Source organism: Balaenoptera musculus, chromosome 20 (genome assembly GCF_009873245.2).
Source record: "Balaenoptera musculus isolate JJ_BM4_2016_0621 chromosome 20, mBalMus1.pri.v3, whole genome shotgun sequence".
Lineage (NCBI taxonomy): Eukaryota > Metazoa > Chordata > Mammalia > Artiodactyla > Balaenopteridae > Balaenoptera > Balaenoptera musculus.
In genome coordinates, this window is record NC_045804.1 from 56,835,596 (window position 1) to 56,859,807 (window position 24,212).

The 24,212-nt window shown below is 51.9% G+C and overlaps 1 protein-coding gene across 2 annotated transcripts; it reads right to left on the reverse strand.

Annotated features, from left to right (window-relative positions):
• On the reverse strand, positions 1-19,103 carry TRIM16 (tripartite motif containing 16). 2 transcript variants are annotated; one of them, XM_036836568.1, is made up of 6 exons: positions 18,348-19,102; positions 12,154-12,249; positions 8,642-8,875; positions 6,247-6,412; positions 5,717-5,812; positions 4-1,932 (listed from the first exon to the last, which is right to left on the reverse strand). In XM_036836568.1, exons 1-6 carry the CDS (start codon positions 18,855-18,857, stop codon positions 1,349-1,351), a joined length of 1,686 nt encoding a protein of 561 aa, XP_036692463.1. In that variant the 5' UTR covers positions 18,858-19,102; the 3' UTR covers positions 4-1,348. The 2 variants fall into 2 exon arrangements, with proteins under 2 accessions (XP_036692464.1, XP_036692463.1); XM_036836569.1 differs by lacking the exon at positions 8,642-8,875 and having other exon boundaries at positions 1-1,932; positions 18,348-19,103.
• Positions 19,104-24,212: the final 5,109 nt, after the last annotated feature.

Below are 24,212 nucleotides of genomic sequence, written 5' to 3' on the forward strand. Positions count from 1 at the left end.
TTTAATATTTTAAAGGTCAATAAAATTCAAAGCTTTTAAATTCAATTAAAAAAGGTTCAAATCCTATACTATATAAATCCTAGAATTCAAATGTAGGGCAGGGTCTCTGGAAACGAGTCAAGTGACGCTGCAGTAAAGTACTCTTGACACAGGACCGTCAGACCGGCCAAAGAGGAAGGTACTTGCCTTGACACAGGTCACGGAAAAGACCCAGTTGTATTTCCAGGGAATCCCGAAAGGGGCCTCAGGTTATGTCCTCAGAAACCCATTTAAATACAGTTTGTCATTTGCCTAAAGGTTTGATGAATTTACATCATTAATCTTAGGGAGCGCGTCTGTAGAGAGAAGGGGGATGTGATCAGAGGAGTAGAAGGTCTGGAAACCACAAAGGAAAGTGGGAGATAGAGTGAGAAGCCAAGAATAATTCCCGGGGGGGACGGTGTGAGAGCTGCCCTTGAATGAGGAATCAGACGCGTCCACACCGTCCGGGCGGCTCCAGGGGAGAGGAAGGAGCCCCGTTGCCTGAGGTCACAGAGACTAGGACTCGGACCCCACTAAGACATTCCTGCAGTCCTCACTGTACCCAAACCAGGTGAGCATCCATGTGAGGTAGTGAGCTCTCCGTCACAGCACAGCCGCAAGGCCCAGTCAGACGTGCAGGTGCAAAGCGACGGAGGCCGTAAGACGCTCTACTCCTACGAACGCAGTTCATGATGTGGTTTATTCCCGTGCACACAACACCCACCGTCGAAGGAGGAAGGCAGCATGGGGTAGTGGTTAGAAGTACAACATCGGCCCTCCCAGATCTGAATCCCAGCTCGGCCACTCACTCACCACGTGACCACGATGAACCTGAGCAAGTTCACTGACCCCCACCTGAACCACAGCTTCCCCATCTGCAAAATGGGGACGGTGTAAGCAGCTACCCCATGGGGCTGCCATGAGAGCCACGAGGGCTGACGCACGGGAGGAGCTCAGGACAGTGCCGGGGACGCCAGGGAAGCGAGATAAAGTTAGCAATTTATTCTGATTCCTCTGGAGTCTTTCTGATGGTTCTGAGGATTCCTGGTGACCACCTCTGGGCACAGTGCGCTGTTCACCCAAGCAGACAGGACATCACGAGAAGATGGTGAGGGGGACTTAGGGCCTGAGGATTATTGCAAACGTGGGGAACAGCGCTGCATGGAGCCCAAGGCGGTGGCCAGACACCCTTCCCCTCATCCTCTGACCCACGTGATTTCTAAAGCCAGCAACCGCTGGCAGGGATTCTGCCCCCCAGTCAGCCTTAACGCACAAGCTGCCGCCCCATCTGTGTGTTAGCACAGGTCTGGGCTCTGGACCCCGGCATCTAGGGGGCGGGCTCCACCGGGGTCGGTGCCGGCTTCTCGGGTTCCTCTCCCAGATCCGCAATCCGGATGGCGTTGTCCTTCTTGGAAAGCCAGAAGGCTGGGTAGACGGGCTCCGAAAACTTACAGTCGAACCGGTGCACCAGCATCATGGCCTCCGGCTCAACGCCGTAGAAGGAGAGGACGCCTCCGGGGAAGTCCACGTAGACCCCCAGCCTCTGACAAGGGCGGGCCCTGAGTGGGGTCTCCGTGTCACTGTGCCAGGCCGTGAACCCTTTGCCATCCCACTGGAGGCTCCAGGAGAAGTTGTTTCCGGAAATGCAACCGTTGCGTTCCTCGCCCTTGCGGTCGATGCCCTGGCACGTCAGGCCCACGTAGATGCCCGCCCCGGAGAGCTCCACCTCGAAGTAGTACCTGTGCAGGTAGAGGCTCTGCTGGGCCAGCACCTGCCGCCAGTGTGTGAACCTGCTGGGGAGGTCCGGGTACGGGTGCGCCCAGGGCGTGGTGTTGGTGACCTTGCGGTTGTCCTCCTGCAGCCGGAGGTACCTGTGTGCCGTGTCGGGGTCGAAGGCAATGTCACAGGCATCTGAGGGGACACAGAAAGTCAGGGGCTGCCAGCTGATTCAGACCCAACACTTCAAACCTAGCGAGCCTCCAAAGGACGAAGAGACATCCGTCTCCCAGACCCCTGTTCCTTCCCAGAAAAGAGGTGGGTGAAAACCAGAAAACAGAACGCAAGTGTGACATTGTGATTTACAATAAATATATATTTGGTCTCTGGTTCCCGGTTGCCGGCACAAAGCTCCCTGTAATCTCCTGAGTCATAAGTGCACTAGGACCATCTGTTGTTCTGATGTTTGGTCTTTGGCCCCCGTTCCTGACACAGAGCTCCTGAAACCCTTGTAATTCCCCAGGTTATACGTGTATCTTTTGTTCTGACAGGGCAACTCTGGGTGGGCTCCTGGCGGGGGCTGGCTGGTCACCAGAAAGACCAAGTCATGCCTAGAAGCTTGGAACTTGCAGCCCTAACTCCTATTCTCATGAGAAGTGAGAGGGGCTGGAAATGGAGTTAGTGGGCCACCTATGCCTAGAGACGAAGCCTCCATAACATCCCAGTAGTGCAGGGTTCTGAGCGCTTCCAGGCTGGCAAACATCCACACCAGAAGGCGATGCGCCCCATCTCCACGGGGACAGAAGCGCCTGCGATCGGGACCCTCCCCGGCCTTGCCCCGTGCCTCTCTCTCTCCATCTGGCCGCTCATCTGTGTCCTTTATCGCATCCTTTAATAAGCTGGTGAACGTAAGCGTCTCCCTGACTTCTGTGAGCTGCTGTAGCAAATGCTCGAGTCCAACGGGGGCGGTCCTGGGAACCTCTGATTTGTAGCCAAGTCGGACAGAAGTTGTCCGTCACCTGGGGACCCAATACTCGCGACTGGCACCTGAAGTGGGGGCCGTCCTGTGGGATCTGACGTCATCTCCAGGCAGTGCCAGAACCAAGTTAAGTTGTGGGACGCCAGGCCAGTGTCACGGACAACTGCTTGCGGGGGGCACCTCGCCCACGCAGGTCGTAAGTGGTCCCAGACCCCTTTTGACAAGTCACTCCACCTCCTTCCTTCCTGAAGCTCAAATTGCTTGGAATTTACTGTATTATTTGCTGAACTGAATCAAAAAATGAAACCTACGGATGGGCTCATGCTTTCATTCATTCGACAAATACGTCCTGAAATCCACGCACTTTTCTACCCAGCGTCGGCAAGGGTTCGGGGCAGACAGGCGCTCATACACCCACATTTGATTCACTCATTTGTTAAAATATCTGGCCAATATTTATTTAGCAGAGGAACTCTCAAGCAGTCCCCGCCCCACACATTCTCCTCCTGGTCCCAGAGAACAACACCTCCACGCACCCAGGTGCCCAAGTCCCACTCCACTTCTTTTCCCTCATGCTCCCATGTCTTGCCCCACCACACACACGGGCGGCCCTGAGTCCTGTGGAGCCCACCCTCCGTGCCCTACTTCACCCCCATCTAAGCCGCCCCCAAATCTCCCCCAGAGGGTGCAGTAGTCCCACGCCGGTCGTGGTGCTCTCTCCCGCCTCCCCCGCCCAGACCTTCTCCCCGACAGGAGCTCGCTTCGGGGAGCCAGCTAAGGTGAAGCACGTCGCCCCAGCTTACAGCCTCTGACGGTGCCCCTGCCCTTAGGATAAAGCAGTGACCCGCCTCCCTGGCCGCCCGGCCCGGCGTGACTGGCGCGTGCCTGCGTCAGCAGCCTCGTCTCCTGCCCTCTCCCCCTTGACCTCCACACTCCAGCAGCCTGACCTCAGACCCACCCAGCGCTGAACCCGCTCGGGCGGCTTCGGCACAGACCGTTCCCTCCACGGTGGGGTCCTCGCCCTGACCTGAGTCAGGGAGATCCTGACTGATCCGTTGGGATTGTGGCTGTGAGTCTGTCCTCAAAGAGGTCTCCACGCCTGCCTGTCAACGTCTCTCGGAGCACCCTGGCTTCATAACTTCCTGGTACTCATCACAATGTGTAATTATTTATCAGTGTGTTTGTTTCATGAATGTTCTCCTTTCATTCTATCAGCTCCACATTTTATGTGGGACTCTATCCTGGGCTTCTAGCTCTGAGAAGATGCTCGGTATACACGTGCCAAATGAATGAGTGCGTTAGTACTCTTCTCATCTGGGGGACCCAGGGCTCCTTACAGCGTAGGTGATTCTACGCCTTGGGACAAGCAAACCAGAATGGGTCTGGAACATTCTGTGAGTGCCAGAAAGCAGCAATACTCTTTAGAATGTCAAGGGCAGAAGGTCAATGCTTAAAGGACAAAGAGGCCAGCTTACAAGTGGCTCCCACTGGTCAGTCAAGCTGGCAATTTGACAGAACTTGGACAGGTGAAATGATCTGAGTCCATAAAAGGCTAAAACTTCACAACAATACTCTAGGAGCAAAAGTTAATGTCATGCCTGAAAAAAGACGACTGTCATGCAACAGATTATAATAGGATGTGGTTCACTTTTATTTTAATGTTAAGCACAAAAGGTGTTTGGCTTCTTGTATTAACTATATCTGTTAGTAAAACATACATGCGGGGCTTCCCTGGTGGCGCAGTGGTTAAGAATCCGCCTGCCAATGCAGGGGACACGGGTTCGAGCCCTGGTCCGGGAAGATCCCACATGCCACGGAGCAACTAAGCCCGTGCGCCACAACAACTGAGCCTGAGCTCTAGAGTCCATGAGCCACAACTACTGAAGCCCATGTGCCACAACTACTGAAGCCCGTGCTCTGCAACAAGAGAAGCCACCGCAATGAGAAGCCCGTACACCACAACAAAGATTAACCCCTGCTAGCCGCAACTAGACAAAGCCCGCGCGCAGCAACGAAGACCCGACGCAGCCAAAAATAGATAATTAATAAATAAATACATCTATTAAAAAAAAAACATAGATGTGCTGGTGTCAGGAAGCAGGAAAGAATAAATCAAGGAAACTGTACGGAAACCGAGAGGTCCTGGGGAAAATGCGGAGCTGTGGAAAGAACAGGAGACAGTCATCGAACCCGAGGCTCCACGTCACGACCGGAGCAAAAGGGGTTCAGGAGTTGGTCAGCCAGCGCTCACCCCCAGAAAGCAAGCAGAAGCAGGGTTCAATGGCACGTTCCAAAGAGATGAAGCAGCTGCATGTCCTAAAAGTGAGCCTTGACTACCCAGATGCAGCCCTTCCTCTCCTGGGAGATGAAACCTCCCTGCCTTGTTAACCATAAGGAAGTAAATATTGATTGGAAATAACATGTTTTCAAAACTGCTGACAGACCAGGACACTCCCACATCATGACGGGACAATGGGTTTTGCAGTTCTGGCCAAGTCAGACTTAACAGGGAGCCTTCTGGGAACTAGCCAGGATCTTTGAAAGGGCCAAGGTCATGCAGGACACAGAAGGACAAAGGGACTGGACCCAGATTGGAGACAAAGAAACAACTGTGACCTTGGACCAGACTTCCAGCCAGAAAAAGGACACTGGGAGGAATACCTCGTGAAACCTGAATAAATTCCATAGATTAGTTCATAGCCTGGCAGCAATTTCATTTTCCGGTTTGGATCAGTGGACCGTTATAACGACGCTTGGAAAAACTGAATGAAATGTATACAAGAATTCTTGCTCCTCTTTCTGCAATGTTTTCCTAAGTTTGAAACTGCTTCAAAATGAAAAGTTCAAATTTTTTTTAAATTAAACTTTTTAAAATGTACCATTTGGGCATAGACCCTGATGTTGCAAGAACCTGAAACCTACGTGAGAGACGGCATCCTTGCTTCCAAAGCCTCACACGCACGTCCACACCCAGGGAGAGGGAAGTTGCTCACGACTTACACTGGAGGAACTGCTGCCTGGTGCTGGGCTCGGGTTCCGAGGTCCAGTGTTTGTGTTCAGTGAAGGCACACACCTGAGTTCCGATGTCGTACTCCTCTAGAAAATCAGAGAATTGTGCTTGCACACCTGTCCAGGTGGGCAGGAGAACCTAAGAAGCAGGAACCCCCAGCCCCTCTTCCCTGGGCTTCCTCAGGGAAGAAGGGCCCGGACACTAGTCACGTGTCAGAGACCCCTGCTCAACGGACCACACGAAAGTAAAACACGCTGAGGAAAGACCCCAGCCTGACTTGGATTTCACCTGAAAGTACAGGCGTCAGCAACCTCAGAAGCTAGTCTCGGAGATGCCGGCCAAGGGCGTGATGTGACTGACTCACATTCTCGGGTCTCAGTCATCAAGCTAAGTGTCCATCAGTAGCACGGCTAGCCAGGGGATGGCTCTGAAAATGAGAAGCTCCCCGGTTCTGCTCTCCCTCCCAACTCCCACCTCCCCCGTCAGCCCCTCTGAGACACTACAAGCCACAGCCTCTCACCTTCCTTGGAGAACTCCTGGAGCTTCTCCTTGTAGTTCTGCAGCAACTGGATCAGGTGCGCGGTGGAGTCCGTGATGACCTTGCGGATGCCCGAGAGCTTGTCCTTGAGTCCAATGTAGACACTGGGGAAAGCATCGTCCTTCATGTTCTTGAACTTGCAGTACTCCTGCAGGAAAGGACACATGGCAGAACTTGCCCTGGCTTCTGTGCTTCTTAAACAGGGCTGCCCTCCTCAATACGGCACCTTCCGCATCTGTAAAATAGGCTGATGGTGACGTGCACTTCACAAAGAAAGTGTGTGTAATGGGTCCAGCTCAGCGTCTGATAATGTAGAAAGCATTCGCGTTTTTTAACTGGGAAAGTGGACTTTTAAAAATCAAGAGATACTAGGCACCCACGAGCAGATGCAATACACAGCCCAGACAGGGAATCGAAGAACAAATGTGTTACACCAACAGCGCAGATGGCGATAACATTCCTCCAACCTTCATTCTATCAGTACTTTTTTTTTTTTTTTTAACTAATTTAAACACAAGCCACGACAGGGATGGAGGAACGGGTGTAGCACTTGGAAGGTTCACAGACAAGTCCTCAGGCAGGAATGCTTGCTGCTGCATTTTCCTAGTCGGTTCAATCCAATACACAGTGTTCTCTAATTCTTGTTCTGTGCTTTAAGAGTTTGAAAAGTGTTTTCACATAGATAATCACATTAAGCCTCTCATGCTTCAAAACTCTGCAGTGATCAGGAAAGATTGCTTTCAGGTGTAACACATTATCAAAATTCAAATGCAATGGAAGCACTGAATTACAGACTGGGTACAGCAGAAAACTTAGTGATGAAAACAGTTGTACCAGAATGGTTAGATTAATGGAAGAGAAGAAAGAGGCCAAGCCAGAGAGTAGATAGGGAGAAAAATAAACATTTTAACACCATATGTAGAGTTAGTGCCATATATGATAAAAGTAACATTTTAGATCACTGGGGGGACTTCCCTGGCGGTCCAGTGGTTAAGACTCTATGCTTCCAAGGCAGAGGGCGAGGGTTGGATCCCTGGTCGGGGCACTAAGATCCCTCATACTGCACGGCACAGCAAAAAAATAAAAAATAAAATAAAATAAAATGGTCTATTTCTAAAAAAAAGAATCACTGGGGAACAATACATGTCATTTTGATTGGATAAATATTTGTGGAAAAAGAAGTTATGTTTAACTAAAATAAGTTGTCCTATACTAAAATATATTTTATACATATTAAAGTTTTTATGTTAAAGTTACCAAAGGAGAAAAAAAAAAGAGATTTTATTTCTTTTTTTTAATTATTTATATGCTCTTTAGGAAATTCATGACATGGGAAGCCAAATTTTTCTTCATAGTTTCTTTGTTTTGATATTGAAAAGTAAAGGAACTGAAAGACATTCTTTGGTATGTCTGTCTGTCTGTCTCTGTCTACTTCTCTTTCTCTCACTCATTACAAGGCTAACGATGATTATCTTGGGTGATGGGAATATGGATGATAGTGTTCCTTTATATTTTTCCATATTTTCCAAGTTTTTTTTTTTTCATAATAAACATTTATGTTTGCCGTTAACTAGAAGGGAATCTCTTCCCAAAATGCAATAAAAGAATTATTTGTGTGTAGGAATATTAGCACTGAAGGAGCCTTGGAAATCACTGACTCCGACCTGCTTGTTTATAAATGAGGAATCTGAGACGCAAAAAGGTTAAGTGACTTGCTAAAAACTACACAGCGCTCTAGTGACAGATCCAGGAGGATGGAATGTCTGATGGCAGGTGGCTTAACATACAATGAATGGCACATTGTAATGAAAGGTCTCATCTTCTCTGCTGGGCTGTCTGTCCTCAGTCACCCCAGCACGTGCAGCCCTCTCCGAAAGGCAGCAGGACCCCGGTCTCACCCCGGCCCAGCAAGCATCCCTCCACTGTCGGAGTGGTTTATAAAGCACACTGAGGCCTGAGCTCATCACCCCTCACCTGAAGTCCTCCCTGGGTTGCTGTGACTTCACGATGAAGAACGAACTTCTACAGCCAGATGCCCACCTGGCCCCGCCAGCCTTGCCTCCCATCGCTCTGTGCCCAGCATCCCACACCCCGTCCTTGTGAAAGCACCTTAGTTCCCCAAATCAGCTGTGCTGTCTCAAACCTCTCTGCCTTTGCACGTGCCGCTGCCTCTGCTGGCACATGATGCATCTTCCACGACCCGGTTCCAGCCTCTCCGCTCTGGAAGGCCCTCCCTCCCGTACTCGTGTACTCAGCTGCTCTCTGTCCTCACAGCTCCCTGCGCACCCGATTATCAGCGGGCAGTTCCCCTCTCCCGTGCGCCGCAGGCCGAGCAGAGTGAAGGTCTCCCTGTCATCAGCGGCACGGCGGCCCATACCTCCAGGAAAAGCACGGGGCTGCCAATGGCAGCGATTCTGTCCAGCTCCTGCCTGGTCTTCTCCATCTCTGCGCTCCTGTACTCCAGGTGGGTCTTGATGCCGTTGGCCTGGCCCAGGGCAGCTTGCTCCTTCTCCTCCAGGAAAAGCATCACGTCAGTCTGGGCCTTCCTCATGGCAGCAAGGAGATCCCCAAACTGCTCCTTTGCCACTGCCTTTACCTCCGACACCGACACCTGGCGGTGGGGGGGGGGGAGGGGGGTTGGGGGGGGGGTGAAGAACCTGTTAGTGAGGCGTCCAACCTTCTCAAAGCTCAACACGCAGAAATGCAAACCCGAGAAACCCGCAAATCAGGGAGCGATTTCCTATTGTAAAAGGAAGCCTTTATTCTCATTTGAATCCTGGGTTCCCGGAAGCAAGAAGGACTCTCCAGGGTATAAGTACTTATTTGCCAACCATTCCCTTAGTCTCTCATCCATCAGACGGGGGAGTGAATTATCTGATTTCTGAGTCCAGCTCTGACAGTCGGGCTGCTCTTCAAGTTTGTGACATCAACCTTCCAACCAGGACAATGTGCGTATTCAGTATACTTGATAGTCACGTTTCTTGCGGTAAAATAATAATTTGGCTTCTTTGTACAAATCAGTAGCATGAATCTGCTTCCTTAGTATTTCCTTTATGTCCAGTTAAACTGCCTACCGGGTCCATCTGAGCCAAAAGCACACCTAACCCTATGGTGTCTGTGCCAGGCACAAAATGTTTAGGGTGTGTGCAGGTGTCCACAGCACCTAAGCATTGCAGGACCAGCCTACCTATGCAGAATGGAATGCCACGTTCAAAAATACATAAAACAAATTCCATGTGATGAATAGCAAGGATTTGCATGATGGCACTCGTGCATGTGGGATTCTATCCTTCCACACCCTTTACAAATGCCTTCAGTCAATGTCATATTTACAACTTCAATCCACGTTTTCAACCGTTTCCACTTCTCTTTGGTAGTTCTTAGGTCCTGGTGCTGATGGCTCCCTCTGACAATGCCCAACTCCAGATCGTTGCCCCAACACAAATCACCTGGTTCAACTTCATGTAAAGTTCTTGGAAACACTTTCCTTTGCTCACCCTCCCTTTGCACCACTCCACAGCCCAGAGCCCATGCCCCGCCTGCCTCAATCTCCCCCATTGTCCCTCCATGACCATCCCATCTGAGAGCCCTCCGAGCAGCCCCTCCAGGTACTGTTTTCTGTTCTCCTGGGGTCCTGCCGCCTGCCTGGTCACTTTTTAGTTACATAACATAGTAATACAATAACGGCCACATTTAGGAAGTGCTTATCATGGGCCGGACACTGTTCTGAGCCCTGTATACATATTCTCTCATGGCAACCCCAGAAGGTAAATACAGATGGCCCTCCGTATCTGCGGATTCCACATTCACGAATTCAACTAACCACAGAACGAAAATATTTGGGAAAAAATTCCAGAAAGTTCCAAAAAGCAAAAGTAGACTCTGCCAAGCTGGCCACTATTTACACAGCATTTACATTGTATCCGGTATTGTAAGTAATCTAGAGAAGATTTAAAGTATACGGGAGGATGTACGTAGGTTTACATGCAAATACTGGGCCATTTTATACAAGGGACTTGAGCATCTGTGGATTTTGGTATCTGTTGTGGGGGGGGGATTGGGGGTTGTCCTAAAACCAATCCCCTGAGGACACCAAGGGACGACTGTACTACTACAGTCCCCATTTCTTAGATAAAGAAACTAAAGCACCACCATTGCAACAGACTGCGTCATTCTTAAGTCAAGGAAGCAACACTCCCAGGCTCTCCTGTCCCATCAACCTGGGGGCCCTGGACAGTTCTTGTTGTCTCTGTGTCCTCATGTACCTCCTACACGGTGGCCACTGTGGTAGCTACCTCACCTGGTTACCATGCAGTTAAGAGAAGAATTGAGTAGGGATCAAAGTGTCTGGAAAATAAAGAGCTGGAAAAAGGCAAGATGCTCCATGCGGTTCTCCAGATTACATTGAGCATGGAAATCAACAATCTCTGAAGGTTTCCAAGACTTTAAAGGGATAATTATTGTTCTTCTTTTCATAAGATTATATGGGTAAGAAATAGGTATTCATGCTTCCACAGCTAGTTAGTTATAAACACCAAGGAGGAAGAAATTAAGTTGAAATGGTTACATGTATTAGATATGGATGGATGGATGGATGGATGGATGGATGGGTGAGTGGATGGGTAGGTGATGGATGGATGGATGGATAGACGGATGGGTGGATGGATGGATGGATGGATGGGTGAGTGGATGGGTAGGTGATGGATGGATGGATGGATAGACGGATGGGTGGATGGATGGATGGATGGATGGGTGAGTGGATGGGTAGGTGATGGATGGATGGATGGATAGACGGATGGGTGGATGGATGGATGGGTGGATGGGTGGATGGATGGATAGGTGGGTGGATGGATGGACGGATGGATGGATGGATGGATGGATGAATGGATGGATGGATAGGTGGGTGGATGGATGGATGGGTGGATGGGTGGATGGATGGATAGGTGGGTGGATGGAAGGACGGATGGATGGATGGATGGATAGATGGATAGGTGGGTGGATGGATGGATGGGTGGATGGGTGGATGGATGGACGGATGGATGGATGGATGGATGGATGGGTGGATGGATGGATGGGTGGATGGATGGATGGGTGGGTGGATGGATGGACAGATGGATGGATGGATGGATGGATGGATAGTGGATACGTAGGTGGATGGATGGATGAATGGATAGAATCATTCTTGATATGCAAAGATGCTGCTGCTGACTGACTGCCATAGGGTAGTTGTTTTGCATTCTCCTCTGAGTTGTGGTTATTGGCTTGCCACTAATGAGAAACCTTTGTGGGAACTGTTTGGGTCTACTTAGAGTTTATTATAGAAAGTGGTCATAAACCAGAGAGACTAAAACTAAGTAGCCTGGCACGCCACTGGCCTTATCAAATACCATCCACTAATTCAGCAGCTCTCACCTCTCTTTTCTGGCTGCCAGGATTTAGGACTGGTGAAAATCGCATGCAGAACACCCTCCCATGATGGAAGAATCCAAGATTATGCATAATTTCTGGAGCTCTAGCTAACCACCCCCCTTGACTCCCACATATACCCTTTTCTCCCGGTCAAAAAAGCATATGCACATATACAAATAAGGACACTGTCATTACAGGACTAGCTTGCTTCTACTCTATAACATTAAAAAGTAAATCACTTGCCAGTTCTGAATCTTGAACTAATTTCACAGCAAATCCCCATAACAAGGTGAAGTCACCCTGTGGTGTGGCCGACCTTATCTGTACCCACATTTCTCACCCAATGATAAAACCCATGGGGCCCGTGGACATGGGGGCTGGGCCTGCACCCTGCATCCCACAACCCCGGGTGGGCCTGGCTGAGCACGCAGCAGCTGCCAGGTGTGCCAAAGCCCGGCAGGTGACCCCGGCCAGCCTTACCAGAACGGATTTATGGTTGGCTTGGAGCCTGGCGATGGCGTCTTCATTCAACTTGAGTTTCCGCTCCAGGTCTAACTGGGTGCTCCGAAGCTCAGCCTAAGAAGAGGAAAGGTCAGCGTCAAGGAGGCAGGAGCCCAGGGCACTCGGAAGGTCCCCAGGAGCAAAGGCACCGTCTGCCCTTCTTCCATGGAAAGGGGAGTCAGTCTCAGAAGCTGCTCTCGGAAGCCAGGCTGGAGCACCCACCCTCAGTGGAGGCACAGAGGGTCAGCCGCGTGCCGGCACTTCCCGGGGTGAACTGGCTAAAGTGCAGGGAGAGCTTATGCTGCGCTGGGCATCGCTTCAAGCGTTTCTCTGCGTCACCTCCTATCATCCTGACCATGCCCATAGCAGGTAAACACATTATCTCCATTGTACAGGTGAGAAAATGGAGCCACCTATCCAAGGTCACACAGTTGTCAGTGGAGTTGAGTCCAGCCCATCCGGCCCCAGAACAGCCTTACAAGGAGCCCAGGGCGCTTGAAGTCGGGGGTGGGCATCCCAGGGTTCCTACTTAGCAGATGAGACTTCGGGAAAATCTACTTAACGCCTCCACACTTGCATTTCTTCACCTGTGAGGTGGGAGCAGCTAAAGTGCCCAATTCACAGGGTTCCCGCAAGGATGGGAGGCGTGTCAGCAGGAACTCTGTACAGTAGCGGGCACGTTGCAGGTGCTCCATCCGTGTGGGTGGCGTCATTATCCTCATCATCGTTACTAGCACTACCTCGGCTGCTTTCCATCACGGACTCTTATTCTCTGCCGGATGCAGGAAGAGCGAACCCTCCCCGCTGAGGCAAGTGCCCGCCTGAGAACCCTGGGTTTGCGCCCACGTCAACGCCCCTGCCCAGCCCCACTCTCGCCTCCTGAAACTCCCCAAGCACTGTCTGCTGAGAACGTGCCGAGGCATGAAACCAGAGCCTTTGCAAGCTTCAGACGCCCTGTCACTTTCTGCGTCCACAAGGGCACGAGACAGCAGCAACAGAAAGAAGAGCTTTCACTGATTTTCACAGCAGCGTGTCTGCACGCCAGCTGTGTCGTCATTCACCCTAACAGAACTCGGGGTGCGGGGGCACCGTGACGCGTCTCCCCTTCCTCCCACTGCAGCCCGCGGGAATCCCAGGCCCCAGTGGTGGCAGCCCAGGCAGGCAGGGGACTCGTCTCCTTCTGCAGAAGCCCGGGAACATTTGCTCAGGCCCTGCGGCCCCGACTCAGAGCCGAGGGAGCCCAGGTGACCTCCCGCCCCTGAGACCTGAGACCTGATGCCCAGGAGTGGGGGAAGCAGGGAAGATGCGGGGTCTGGCCTATTTGGGGGCAATGTGGAATCTTGGTCTGTCTAGAAGGCTTATTACCCAGTGACCTGCTCCAGGACGGGAGGGGACATGAGCTGCTTGTTGAAAGGTGGTGGGAGACACAACAGAGCACACAGTAGCAACGAGTGCAGAGTGTGTTAAAGCGGTCGGCCCCAGCACCATCCGGGGTCACAGGAGACCCCCAGAGTGTCCAGGGAGGGGGTTTCTCCCCACTGTCTGTGGACTGCCATAAAAGGAGAAAGGGACTCCCAAGTGCCTAGTGGGTACCTCTGAGTGAGTCACCCCACAAGCAGGCACTCCTGCTTACCACAAGAGGTGGGGCCACTTGGGAGACCAGCATCTCCAGTTTTTCCTGTTCCCAGGAAATGCCGGGGTGCCCAGACCCTGGCTCCGGGGTGTCCCAAGGCGTCAGCCATACGCACATCACATCGCAGGCCCAGGCAGGCCCCACACAAAAGCAGGACAGCAGTGCCAATGAGAGTAGACGGCCCCATGTCCAAGGGCACAGAGAGTCCTCCCCGCTTCAGCGGGGTGAGGACAGATGCTGTGCAAAAGGCACCATATCTGGGGTACAAGACCTGCCTCTCTCAGGCTCTACGACCCTCATCAGATGGTTTAGCATCTCCTCTGGTGCCTCAAGGATATGTTAACAAAATCGTTCTTGCTTCTGTCTCCAGGGCAAAGGGGGTACCCAGCTCAGTGGCCAGGGTCGGGTTAGAGATGCAAACTGGAACAGCAGGGGGAGGGAGAAGAGAGGAGGAAATTCCAGATGGTGTCAGTTGCTTTGTGCTTCCCTCTGGAGGGTCTGTGTCTGGGAACACTAGGGTCCCAGCTGGGCCCTGACTTCACTCCTTGGCCAGCTGATGAGAGCTCGCTACATGCCAGTCCAGTTATATAAGACACTGTCCCTGCTCTTGAAAGACATACAGCCTGCTGGAATGTTCAGGATAAAACAAGTTGCATAATACTGAGTCCAAGGCACTCCTCGGAACTTCTAGAAGAAATTCTCCTGAGCAGCCTCAAACCATCCGCCTTTTGGCAGCAGATGGGCCGTGAACAATGCTGGTTAATGGCGCCCCCAAGAAGCGGGAACACTTGTGGCTCTCAGACCTCGGCTCCTGCTCTACCTGGAGACTGTGACCGAGATCCCCACCGTATCCTGAGCTTTCTGGAACCAATGCTGAGATTGGATGCAGTGACCTGCCACTAATGGACTTGAAGGTCTAAGACGGGGCCCAGCCGAGCCTTACTTCCCCCAAGATACCTGCCCTGACCTCACTGCTGGGGGTCTTCCTCCTTGGAACACGCAGCAGGGCCTTTGTGCTGCCCCAGCCCTTTGGCATCCAGGGAGACATGGACCTGCCCTGGCTTCCTGACTACAGCCCACACTCCGAGATAGTGTAGCACACTTAGCCCACAGAAAGTGCTCGATAATGTTTGATAAACTTGAAAAGGAACAGAAAAGAACAAACAGGAAAGCAGTCACAGAAAGAGTGCAAACTTCACAACTCACACACACGCATGCCACAGCTTCATTTCCCAGCAGCGAGCCTGAGTTCAGACAAGGTGAGTGGAGTTAAGATTAGCTGCTCTTAAAAGCTAAGAGAAGGGCTTCCCTGGTGGTCCAGTGGTTAAGACTCTGCACTTCCACTGCAGGGGGCACAGTGGTTGGGGAAGTTCTGCATGCTGCAGGGTGCGGCCAAAAAGAAAAAAAAAGCTAAGGGAGAGGGATGGCCTGGGGATTTGGGGTTGGTAGATGCAAACTATTACATGTAGAATGGATAAACAACAAGGTCCTACTGTAAAGCACAGGGAACTATATCCAGTCTCCTGGGGCAAGCCATAATGGAAAAGAATATTTAAAAAAGAATGTATAGGGCTTCCCTGGTGGCGCAGTGGTTGAGAGTCTGCCTGCCAGTGCAGGGGACACGGGTTCGAGTCCTGGTCTGGGAGGATCCCACATGCCGCAGAGCAACTAGGCCCGTGAGCCACAACTACTGAGCCTGCGCGTCTGAAGCCTGTGCTCCGCAACAAGAGAGGCCGTGATAGTGAGAGGCCCGCGCGCCGCGATGAAGAGTGGCCCCCGCTCGCCGCAACTGGAGAAAGCCCTCGCACAGAAACGAAGACCCAACACAGCCAAAAATAAATAAATAAATTTTTTTAAAAAATGTATATACGTGTAAAACTGAGTCACTTTGCTGTACAGCAGAAATTAACACAACATCGTAAATCAACTACACTTCAATTTAAAAAAAAAAAAAAAAAAAAAAAACTAAGAGGCCTTGGGACGCTGGCCTGGGCAAGGGGAAGAGCGGAGTCCCCATTGGGAAGAGCTGGGCTCTGGAAGCCCAGCGGCACAGAACAAATAATCAGAGAACACCCAGAATTCCCAAATCCAGAGTTTTTGCCCACTGGCATAGCTAGAGACCGTGGGAGCCTCAGAAGGGGCTCTGTCGGTGAACTGAGAAATCAGTCGCTCTGTGGACCCGATGCAGCTCCCGGCCGCTCTGTGTCCCTGTTGCTGACCCCGCTGTTCACGGTTTCCCTTGCACAACATGCCTGAGTGACTGGCGCTTAACTCGATCCAAAGTGACCTTCAGCAAGCGGCTCCAGTGGGCTGGGGCTGGCTGGAGGAGAGATGGAGCTTCTGGAGCCTTACTTATGTCTAATAAGACTTTCAAAATAATCCTGGTGGTGGCTGCAGCCTCATCCAGGTACTGTGTCTTCGGAGCTGGTCTCCTGGGCTCCTTGCAAGAAACCCTTTGGCTCCTGAGCCGTGGCAGGGCCACCCAAAAAGCGCTTACAGAGCACACACTCACTCTCAGCGTTGAAAGCAAGGATGTGGGGTGGAAAGGCAGGAACTCTGCTAGGCACACCAGGAAGCAGAGGCTGGGAACTGGGCCCGCACCAAGGATCTGGGGTTCGGGGCTGCTGCACCACACCTGGAACCGGCCTGCTTTCCACACCAAGAACTGCCCCAGTTGTCTGTATTTTACCTGACACCGCTCCCTCCTGGGATACCTGAATTTGGGGTTCCACACACGAGAAACACAACCCTCCCTGCTCAGAATGACAATTACCCTACGTCTCTGTAACGCACCAGCTTACACTACGTTAAAATTCATATTGTATCTATGCTGCTACGGGCATAGAATTTCTGAAAGGAAACAGAAGAAAGAGTAGATCGTGGTGTCTGCCTCTGAGGAGGGAGATGGGCAGATCCAGGCTGGGAGGGAGGCCTTTTCTGGGAAAATCTATCTCAGTATTTGGTGGAGATTGTTTCTGAACGGGGACATGCATCACTTTTCCAGTTAAACATAACAGAATTCAGATATTATACCCTGAACAAGGGGAAAGCAGTACACTCTGCTTTAATCTCTCGACGACATGTGTGGCAGGGTTTTGGTGCAAAAAAAATAAAGTAAGGTTATAATATTGTGACCTTGGTGTCCTTCCCTGTGTTCCTCCAGTGGGGTGGCTTTCCAGAAGCTTCCATTCCCACTCCATGGCTTAGTCATCTGTATGAGTCTGGACAAATTTGGTGAAGACGAAAAGAGTCACCACCTCAGTGAGTTATTCCAGGACTGGATGGGAAAATCCACAGAAAGCACATAGCACACAGCAAGGCTCCACGAAGACCATGGAGTCAATTACGTGGAGCTTTATCCTCTGACCTGTCTGCTGACCCAGAGCCTCCTCTGTGAACGTGGCTGTGAACGTGGGGAGTGGGTGTCAGCGACCTGCTCTCCTGATCGGACATTTCCTGGCACTGGAGATGCTGGGAACTGTTGGCAAGTGGATTGTAGAGCTGATAACAATGACTCACTGGCATCTGGAATACAGAGCTTTCTGGAACAATTCCCACTAACGCTGGATAAAATCCACGCTTAAGGGAGGGTGTGGAGGAGCGGGTCTTCCTCCAGGAAGCTCCTTGTCTGCTGCCCCTCCCAGGAAGCTCCTTGTCTGCTGCCCAGGGACCCCCGGGGCCAAGACGCTGCCACAGGCCTCAGTGCAGACAGGGAGCTGCCCAGAGTCTGGACACAAGAAATGTGGGACAAAAGAACTGCACTTCCCCACTGAGAACAAACGTGCTCGTGGAAAGTCCGAGTATGAGAAACGAAGCATATGAATCCATTCCCAGGAACTTCTCCAGGCTCTCAGCTTTCTCAGGGCAAAGAAAAGTCAGCTGTTCTAGAAACGGTTGCCCTACCTGATGGGAATAAAATTACAGGCCACGAGCACAGTATTTCTCAATCTCTTATGATACCTCTATCTGATGAGGAGATTTATTTTCCCTAAGGTAAGCAGTCCTTGACATTGTACCTGGAGGGAAGTTTCCAGTTCTCTCTTATCTCGGCACTATTCAAGCTCTTGGATTTCATACCCGGTATCTCCAGAGGGGCCCTTGCTACCGATCTCTTGTTTGGGGTAAAGGGGAAAAGAGAACTTCGGGCAAAGTTTTGGCTCTTTTCTCTTGAACTTCTGCCAAGCTTTACATTGCATTCGTTGCCACTCAGATCCAGCCAGAGGGAAACATCTTCTGCACCCAACACCCACCCACGGATCAGTCACCAACAGCTGAGTGAGAAGTAGCAGGAAAGTAGCCAGAGGAGCGACAGACGCAGACAGAGAGAGTACAGGGACAGCAGGACCGAGATGGCGACAGAGTAACCGACTCCAGTTTCCAAAGCCAAGCGCAAGAGACAGGGATGCTGGCTGCACAGCCAGGGGCCAAAGCTAAGAGCACAGGAGTGAAGCCGGCAGCCCCAGGAGCCGAGGCAGAGCCCAGGCCTCTCCCTGACCCACGGCCTCCCCACCTCCCTCTCCGCACGGACCCCGGCACTTGCCTCCTTGTCCCTGTGGGCGGCATCGAGGGAGACAGAGGCATGGCCCCTGTGCTCGGCCCGGCCGCACTCCTGGCAGATGCACTGCCCGTCGGGGCAGCAGAAGGCAACCAGCGGGCTGCGGTGGGCCAGGCACACGAGCAGGTCCCGGTCCTTCACGGGCTCTGCCAGCTGGTGGCCCTGCAGCCTGCTGTTCTCCTGGTGCGGCCGCAGGTGCTCTGGGCAGTAGTTCACCATGCAGGTCAGGCAGGACTTCATGGCCCTCACCCTGTTGGCCCCGAGGCAGAAGTCGCACAGGACCTCCTCCTCCTCCTCCTCCACCTCCGCCCCAGGACGCCCCTGCCAGGCAGAGCCACGGCTCTGTCCCCAGCTCTCCCCCGGGGAGCTCCCCAGGGAGGCTGTGCCCTCTCCTTCTGCTGGGCTGGCCAACCCAGAGTCTGGGCTGAGAGTGGCCGGAGGGTGAGCGGGGACCCCAGGCAGAGGCCCTGGAGCCATCAGATCAAACTCAGCCATGTGGAAGTTCTGCGCAGGAGCTGGGCTTCCTCTGCTCCTGGGCCCAGGATCCTGCCGCCCCAGTCAGATGGGAGAACCACGCCCAGCTGACGGCAGCTGCGGCAGGATTTTAACTGTTTCCTCCCCCCAGAGGAAGCTCGGTCGGTCGTCATTACTCTGCTCGGCTTAGAGGACGGCCAGCTGCAGTGGCCACAAGGCAGCCCGAGTCCCCAGGCTCAGGGAGGCCCAGGCTGTCTCCCCACAGGCTCCGACCCGTCCTCCAGCCCAGACCCGAAACTGCTATTCTTCTGTGAATCATTCGCCCCCCCATAATCTCAGCCAAGCTGGGGGATCGGTCTGGAAAGGACTGGAGATTCCTGAGCTCTGCGGTCAAAGCCCTCGCACAGAAACGAAGACCCAACACAGCTAAAAATAAATAAACAAATAAATTTATTAAAAAAAAAAAAAAAAAAAAAAAAAGATCAGGAGACCCACCTGAGACCCGGCACACACCCTCATCTTGTCAGAGACCTCACCTCTGAACCACTGCTATAAAACCCCTCAGCAGATCCTCCCGGGCTGGGACACATAGTTCTTTGAGGCTGGCACTGGCTGTGGCCCCCTTTGCCTGGCAAAGCGATAAAGCTATTCTTTTCTTTCTACTTCACCCAAAACTCCGAGATTCGATTTGGCACCAGTACAGAGAAGCTGAGCTTTCAGCATCAGTTAGGACTTCAACATCCGATGCGGGGTTTTGGCGGGGGGCGGGCGGTTCACAGTTCAGCCCATAACAGACGCCAGGGGAGAAGGTGGGAAGCATCTCGCGCCTCAGAAGAAAGGTGCTCCTGGGCAGCACCACTGGGTGGGGATGCCAGGTGGGCACCAAGGAACCCAGGACCGTTCCAGGGTACCTGGCCCCCAACGTTTGTACCCTAGAGCAGCAGTCCCCAACCTTTTTGGCACCAGGGACTGGTTTCACGGAAGACAATTTTTCCACGGACCGGGGTCGGGGGGAATGTTTCGGGATGAGTCAAGCGCATTACATTTACTGTGCACTTTATTTCTATTATCATTACATTGTAATATATAATGAAACAATTATACAACTCACCACAATGCTGACAGGAGGCGAAGCTCAGGCAGTAATGCAAGCGATGGGGAGCGGCTGTAAATACAGATGAAGCTTTGCTCGCTCACCCACCACTCACCTCCTGCTGTGCAGCCTGGCTCCTAACAGGTCACGGACCACCACTGGTCTGTGGCCCGGGGGTTGGGGACCCCTGTCCTGGAGAGGTTCTACAGCTCCCCCGCAGGATTTCTTCATATACACTCAAGTGGATTTGGAAAACTAAGGGAACAGAGGGAGAATGGGGTGGGGGCCGGTCCAGCTCGCCCCTGAGATTAGGGATGGGGTGGGTCCAAGCCATCGCACTCCCCCATGGCTCTCCACCCCGTGTGATTTGGCAGGATCTGGATTAAAGCACATAAACCAAGGGGCAGTTCTTGTCACTGACCAAGAATTCCCGCTTGGTGTTGGAGGGCATGGAAAACAGTAAAAATCTATGTCAGATGCAGCTCTGTTGATTGTCAACATGTACAGAGCATGCATGTCATGATGGCCTAGATGCAGCCCTTTTCAGCAGTACGAAGGTTCCTGAGTATCCCTGACCTGGTTGCCCTCTTCCACTGCTGAAGACACGCCAGAAGAGGTTCCCAGAGGTTCCCCTGCGTTTCATTTCATGGTTTTAAATCTCTGGCCAGGAGGGAAAGGAGCTGGCTTCTCGCAGCCCAGAACGTTCCTGGAGTTTTCTCCAACATTAACGAATAGGGTTGCTTTCTTTTCTGTCCCTTTCTCCGAATGACCTGGTTCTGGAAGCTGAACTGGCCCACCCACATGCCACAGCGCCTCTGATACTTCTGGGGAGGGGGAGGGGGCGTGGCTGCCCAGCCTGACCCGTTCCACAACCTCAGGCGCCGATCAGGGGGCACTGAGCCAGGCTCTCCCTTATCTCCCCCGCCCCTTCTCTCCTGCTGACCCCGGAGGGCAGCCCACAGCTTTGCTCAGCCCGTCCCGGTGCCCCATCGGAGCTGCAAGCGACCAGACATTCCGCAGCAGCTTGGAAAACAGGAAACCTGAATTTTCAGTCCCAGCCTGAACTGGGAAAATCATTTGTCCTCTCTCAGCCCCAGCTTCCTCATCTATGAAGTGAGGAGGTTGGCCGAAGCCAGGGCTGGTAAACAGATTCCCAGTGTGGCTCTCGGGGAAACTGTGCTGTGTCTGAGATCCGCCTGAGCTTGTGGGAAAAGGGCGCCGTGGCCAAGCTGTGACATCTGCCCGGACTTGGGCCTGAGAGCACTGACCCCGTGGCGGCCTCTGGCCCTCCCAGGACCACAGAATCCACCTCAACTTCTAAACCCCCTCCCCCGCCAGGCCTGACACAGCACCTTCCGGCCGGCCTCCAGGAGCTGCAGGGCACCTCATCACACTCAGGCCTCCTGGGTCAATGCTCCCACACCGGAAGGCAGGGCTAACGCCCACGTATGTCCTAGACCCTAATTCCCTCTTGACCCAGCGCTCACAGTCACCACCCCGCCCCCACTGTGCCCTGAGCACCCCAATATCCTCAGCCTCTTCTCAGACAGTCCCCTGCCTCCCTGCCTTAACCGGAGCTCGGCTTTTGCCAAAGACGCTGCTTCTCCTGCCGCCTCTCGGCTGGTGCTATCCTTCTCCCCCCACCGCCCCCCGCCAACGTATCTCAGAGCCGAGGTGGGGGTCCTCCTGACCCCCCGTCACAATGTCCAGTCCACCTCCCGGCCCTCTCATCACACCTGCTCCCCGGACGTCAGATGGCCCTGCAATTCCACCCTGTCCTGTCCTCCAGGCCAGCCTCCCACCACTCAACCTCACATGAAACAGGTGTCTCTCTCTCTTCGGCACAAAACAAATTTTGTAATTTCCTTCTTTCCTGAATCAAACCTGCCACCAGGGATGTTAGGGCCAAGCTGTGACTTGGTATTCCTTCCCAGAATTGAGGGAGGTTTCCCTACTCAGAATTTTGAAACTCAAACTCTACCAAGCCATGTGGTAGGAAATCAGTCGGCAGGTAGGTCATCATTAATCTTTCATCCAGTTGACTCTGTGATGAATAATCCCACAAACTGACAAACTCCCTTGGAGTCACATGAACGATGGCTGCCAACAGATCCCCTCCCAGTTTATGGGTTTAAGGCCATCACCCTGAGGGATCTGGAAGAATTCAAGAAGAGCATTCTCAACCCAAAGACTCTATCTGGCAGCTTCAGACTAAGGAAGCCCCGCAGCCTCTCTCCTAAGGAAACAGCTTCAAAAATCTCTCTGGATATTTTTCGTCTGTGTCTGCCAAGCTGTGACTCACAAACCTAGCTAATATTTGTCCGTCAGAAATTAAGAAAAAGCAGGCAATCAGACTGAGAAAAATAAGAATAACATAATAAACAAGTCATAGATCTGAATTTGACTGATTTCAAGGGATGATACTTGATTGAGACTGTGTCCTTCCCCCTTTTCTGGAACTGAAAGTCTTATCTTTTATGAAAAGTATGGTGATAACAGTGAGGTGGAGTTATCTGGAAGAGTTACATTTAAATCAGTCCTCCAAATTCACTGTGCAGTTTTTCTGGCAAAATCCCCAAATCAGAGAACCACAGAGCTGGAAGCTGCATCATCACTCTTCCAGAAACCAGCCCAGACTTTTCCTGATTCACCTGGGGGTGTGGGCCCAGTAGACTTTCTGGCCTGGGGTTGCCATCAGCAAACTGGTCCCCAGCCCTGCTTTTCTCCTAAAATGAGAAGACAGCCTCTGAGATCGTTTTTGGTAATTAACTACTGCAAAACAAGAGAACAAACTGCAGGAGAGGAGAACAGACTCAAAGGATCTTTGCTCCTAGTCTCAGAGCACAACAGGTGTGACCACCCGAGCCCCTTCTGAGTCCCTCCCCCAAACCTCCTGTCTCTTTGTCGGGTAGTGACTGGCCCACTGAGGAGGGCAGGGCTGTCCCAGGGTGTTCCACATGCCTGCTCTTCACAAAGACGGGGGCACACACGTTGGTTCAGAAAACAAGACTGTGAGCCTGCATAGGGTCTGCCTTGCCCGTGAGCACCTAACACAATGCCTGCAGGGCTCCTGATGATGGGTGGAGAAAACTGGCCTACAGACCACCTGCAACTAAGGAAGCACACGGGGTCATTTCCTGCCGAGGCCACAGAAGGTCTGGCCCGGGGCTGTTCCCAGCTCACTCTTGTTTGCCGAGGTGTGGCCATGGTGCACCCTTGAGCAGCAATCCTCCAGTCACCCAGGCTCTCAGGGCCAGAATTAGCAGCTGGACCTCCCAGGAACCTCCGCAGGAGCATTCAATGCCCTAGAAACGAAGAGCCCAGGACCTGGACCACACTCTCTAATCATTCCTCATAAATTCCAGACCCAAAGACGTGACGTTTTATGTGGCACATGGTCAGCACATGCCTCGCACTCTGAGAACTGTGTATGAGAAAACCCAAAGTAACTACACAAAGTAAATTCTAGTCACCTTTACGGCTTAGGCTTAAAATGGCAAAACAACCTACTGCGACCAAATGAGCGAATCTTTTCAAACACGCAACAAATGCTCTCTCTTGCCCTGGGGATGGAAGATGGGTTCCAAGTCTAGCTCACCCCAGAGGTCCTAGGACAGCTGTTGCTTTGGTACCACTGTTGTTTGGCCAGTTTTCTGGACCTAGGACAGCTGCGCACCCCCAACCAGTCAGAATGGGCACCTCGGATGGAAAGATGCAGAAAATGACCCAAAAGCCCCTATATTTCCCTGTGCTGTACAATATATCCTTGTTGCTTATCTATTTTATACATAGTAGTTTGTACGTCTTAATCCCCTACCCCTGTCTTGCCTATTCCCCCTCCCCTCTCCCCACTGGTAACCACTAGTTTGTTCTCTATATCTGTGAGTCTGTTTCTGTTTTGTCATATTCATTCCTTTGTTTCATTTTTTAGATTCCAGTAATAACATAGAATATTTGTCTTTGTCTGACTTATTTCACTTAGCATAATACTCTCTAGATCCACTCATGTTGCTGCAAATGACAAAATTTCATTCCTTTTTATGGCTGAGTAGTATTCCATTGTATATATGTACCACATCTTCCTTATCCATTCATCTGTTGACAGGCACTTGGGTTGCTTCCATTATCTTGGCTATTGTAAATAACGCTGCTATGAACATTGGGTGCATATATCTTTTCAAATTAGTGTTTTCACTTTCTTTGGATATATACCTAGGAGTGGAATTGCTGGATCATACGGTAGTTCTATTTTTAGTTATTTGAGAACACTCCATACTGTTTTC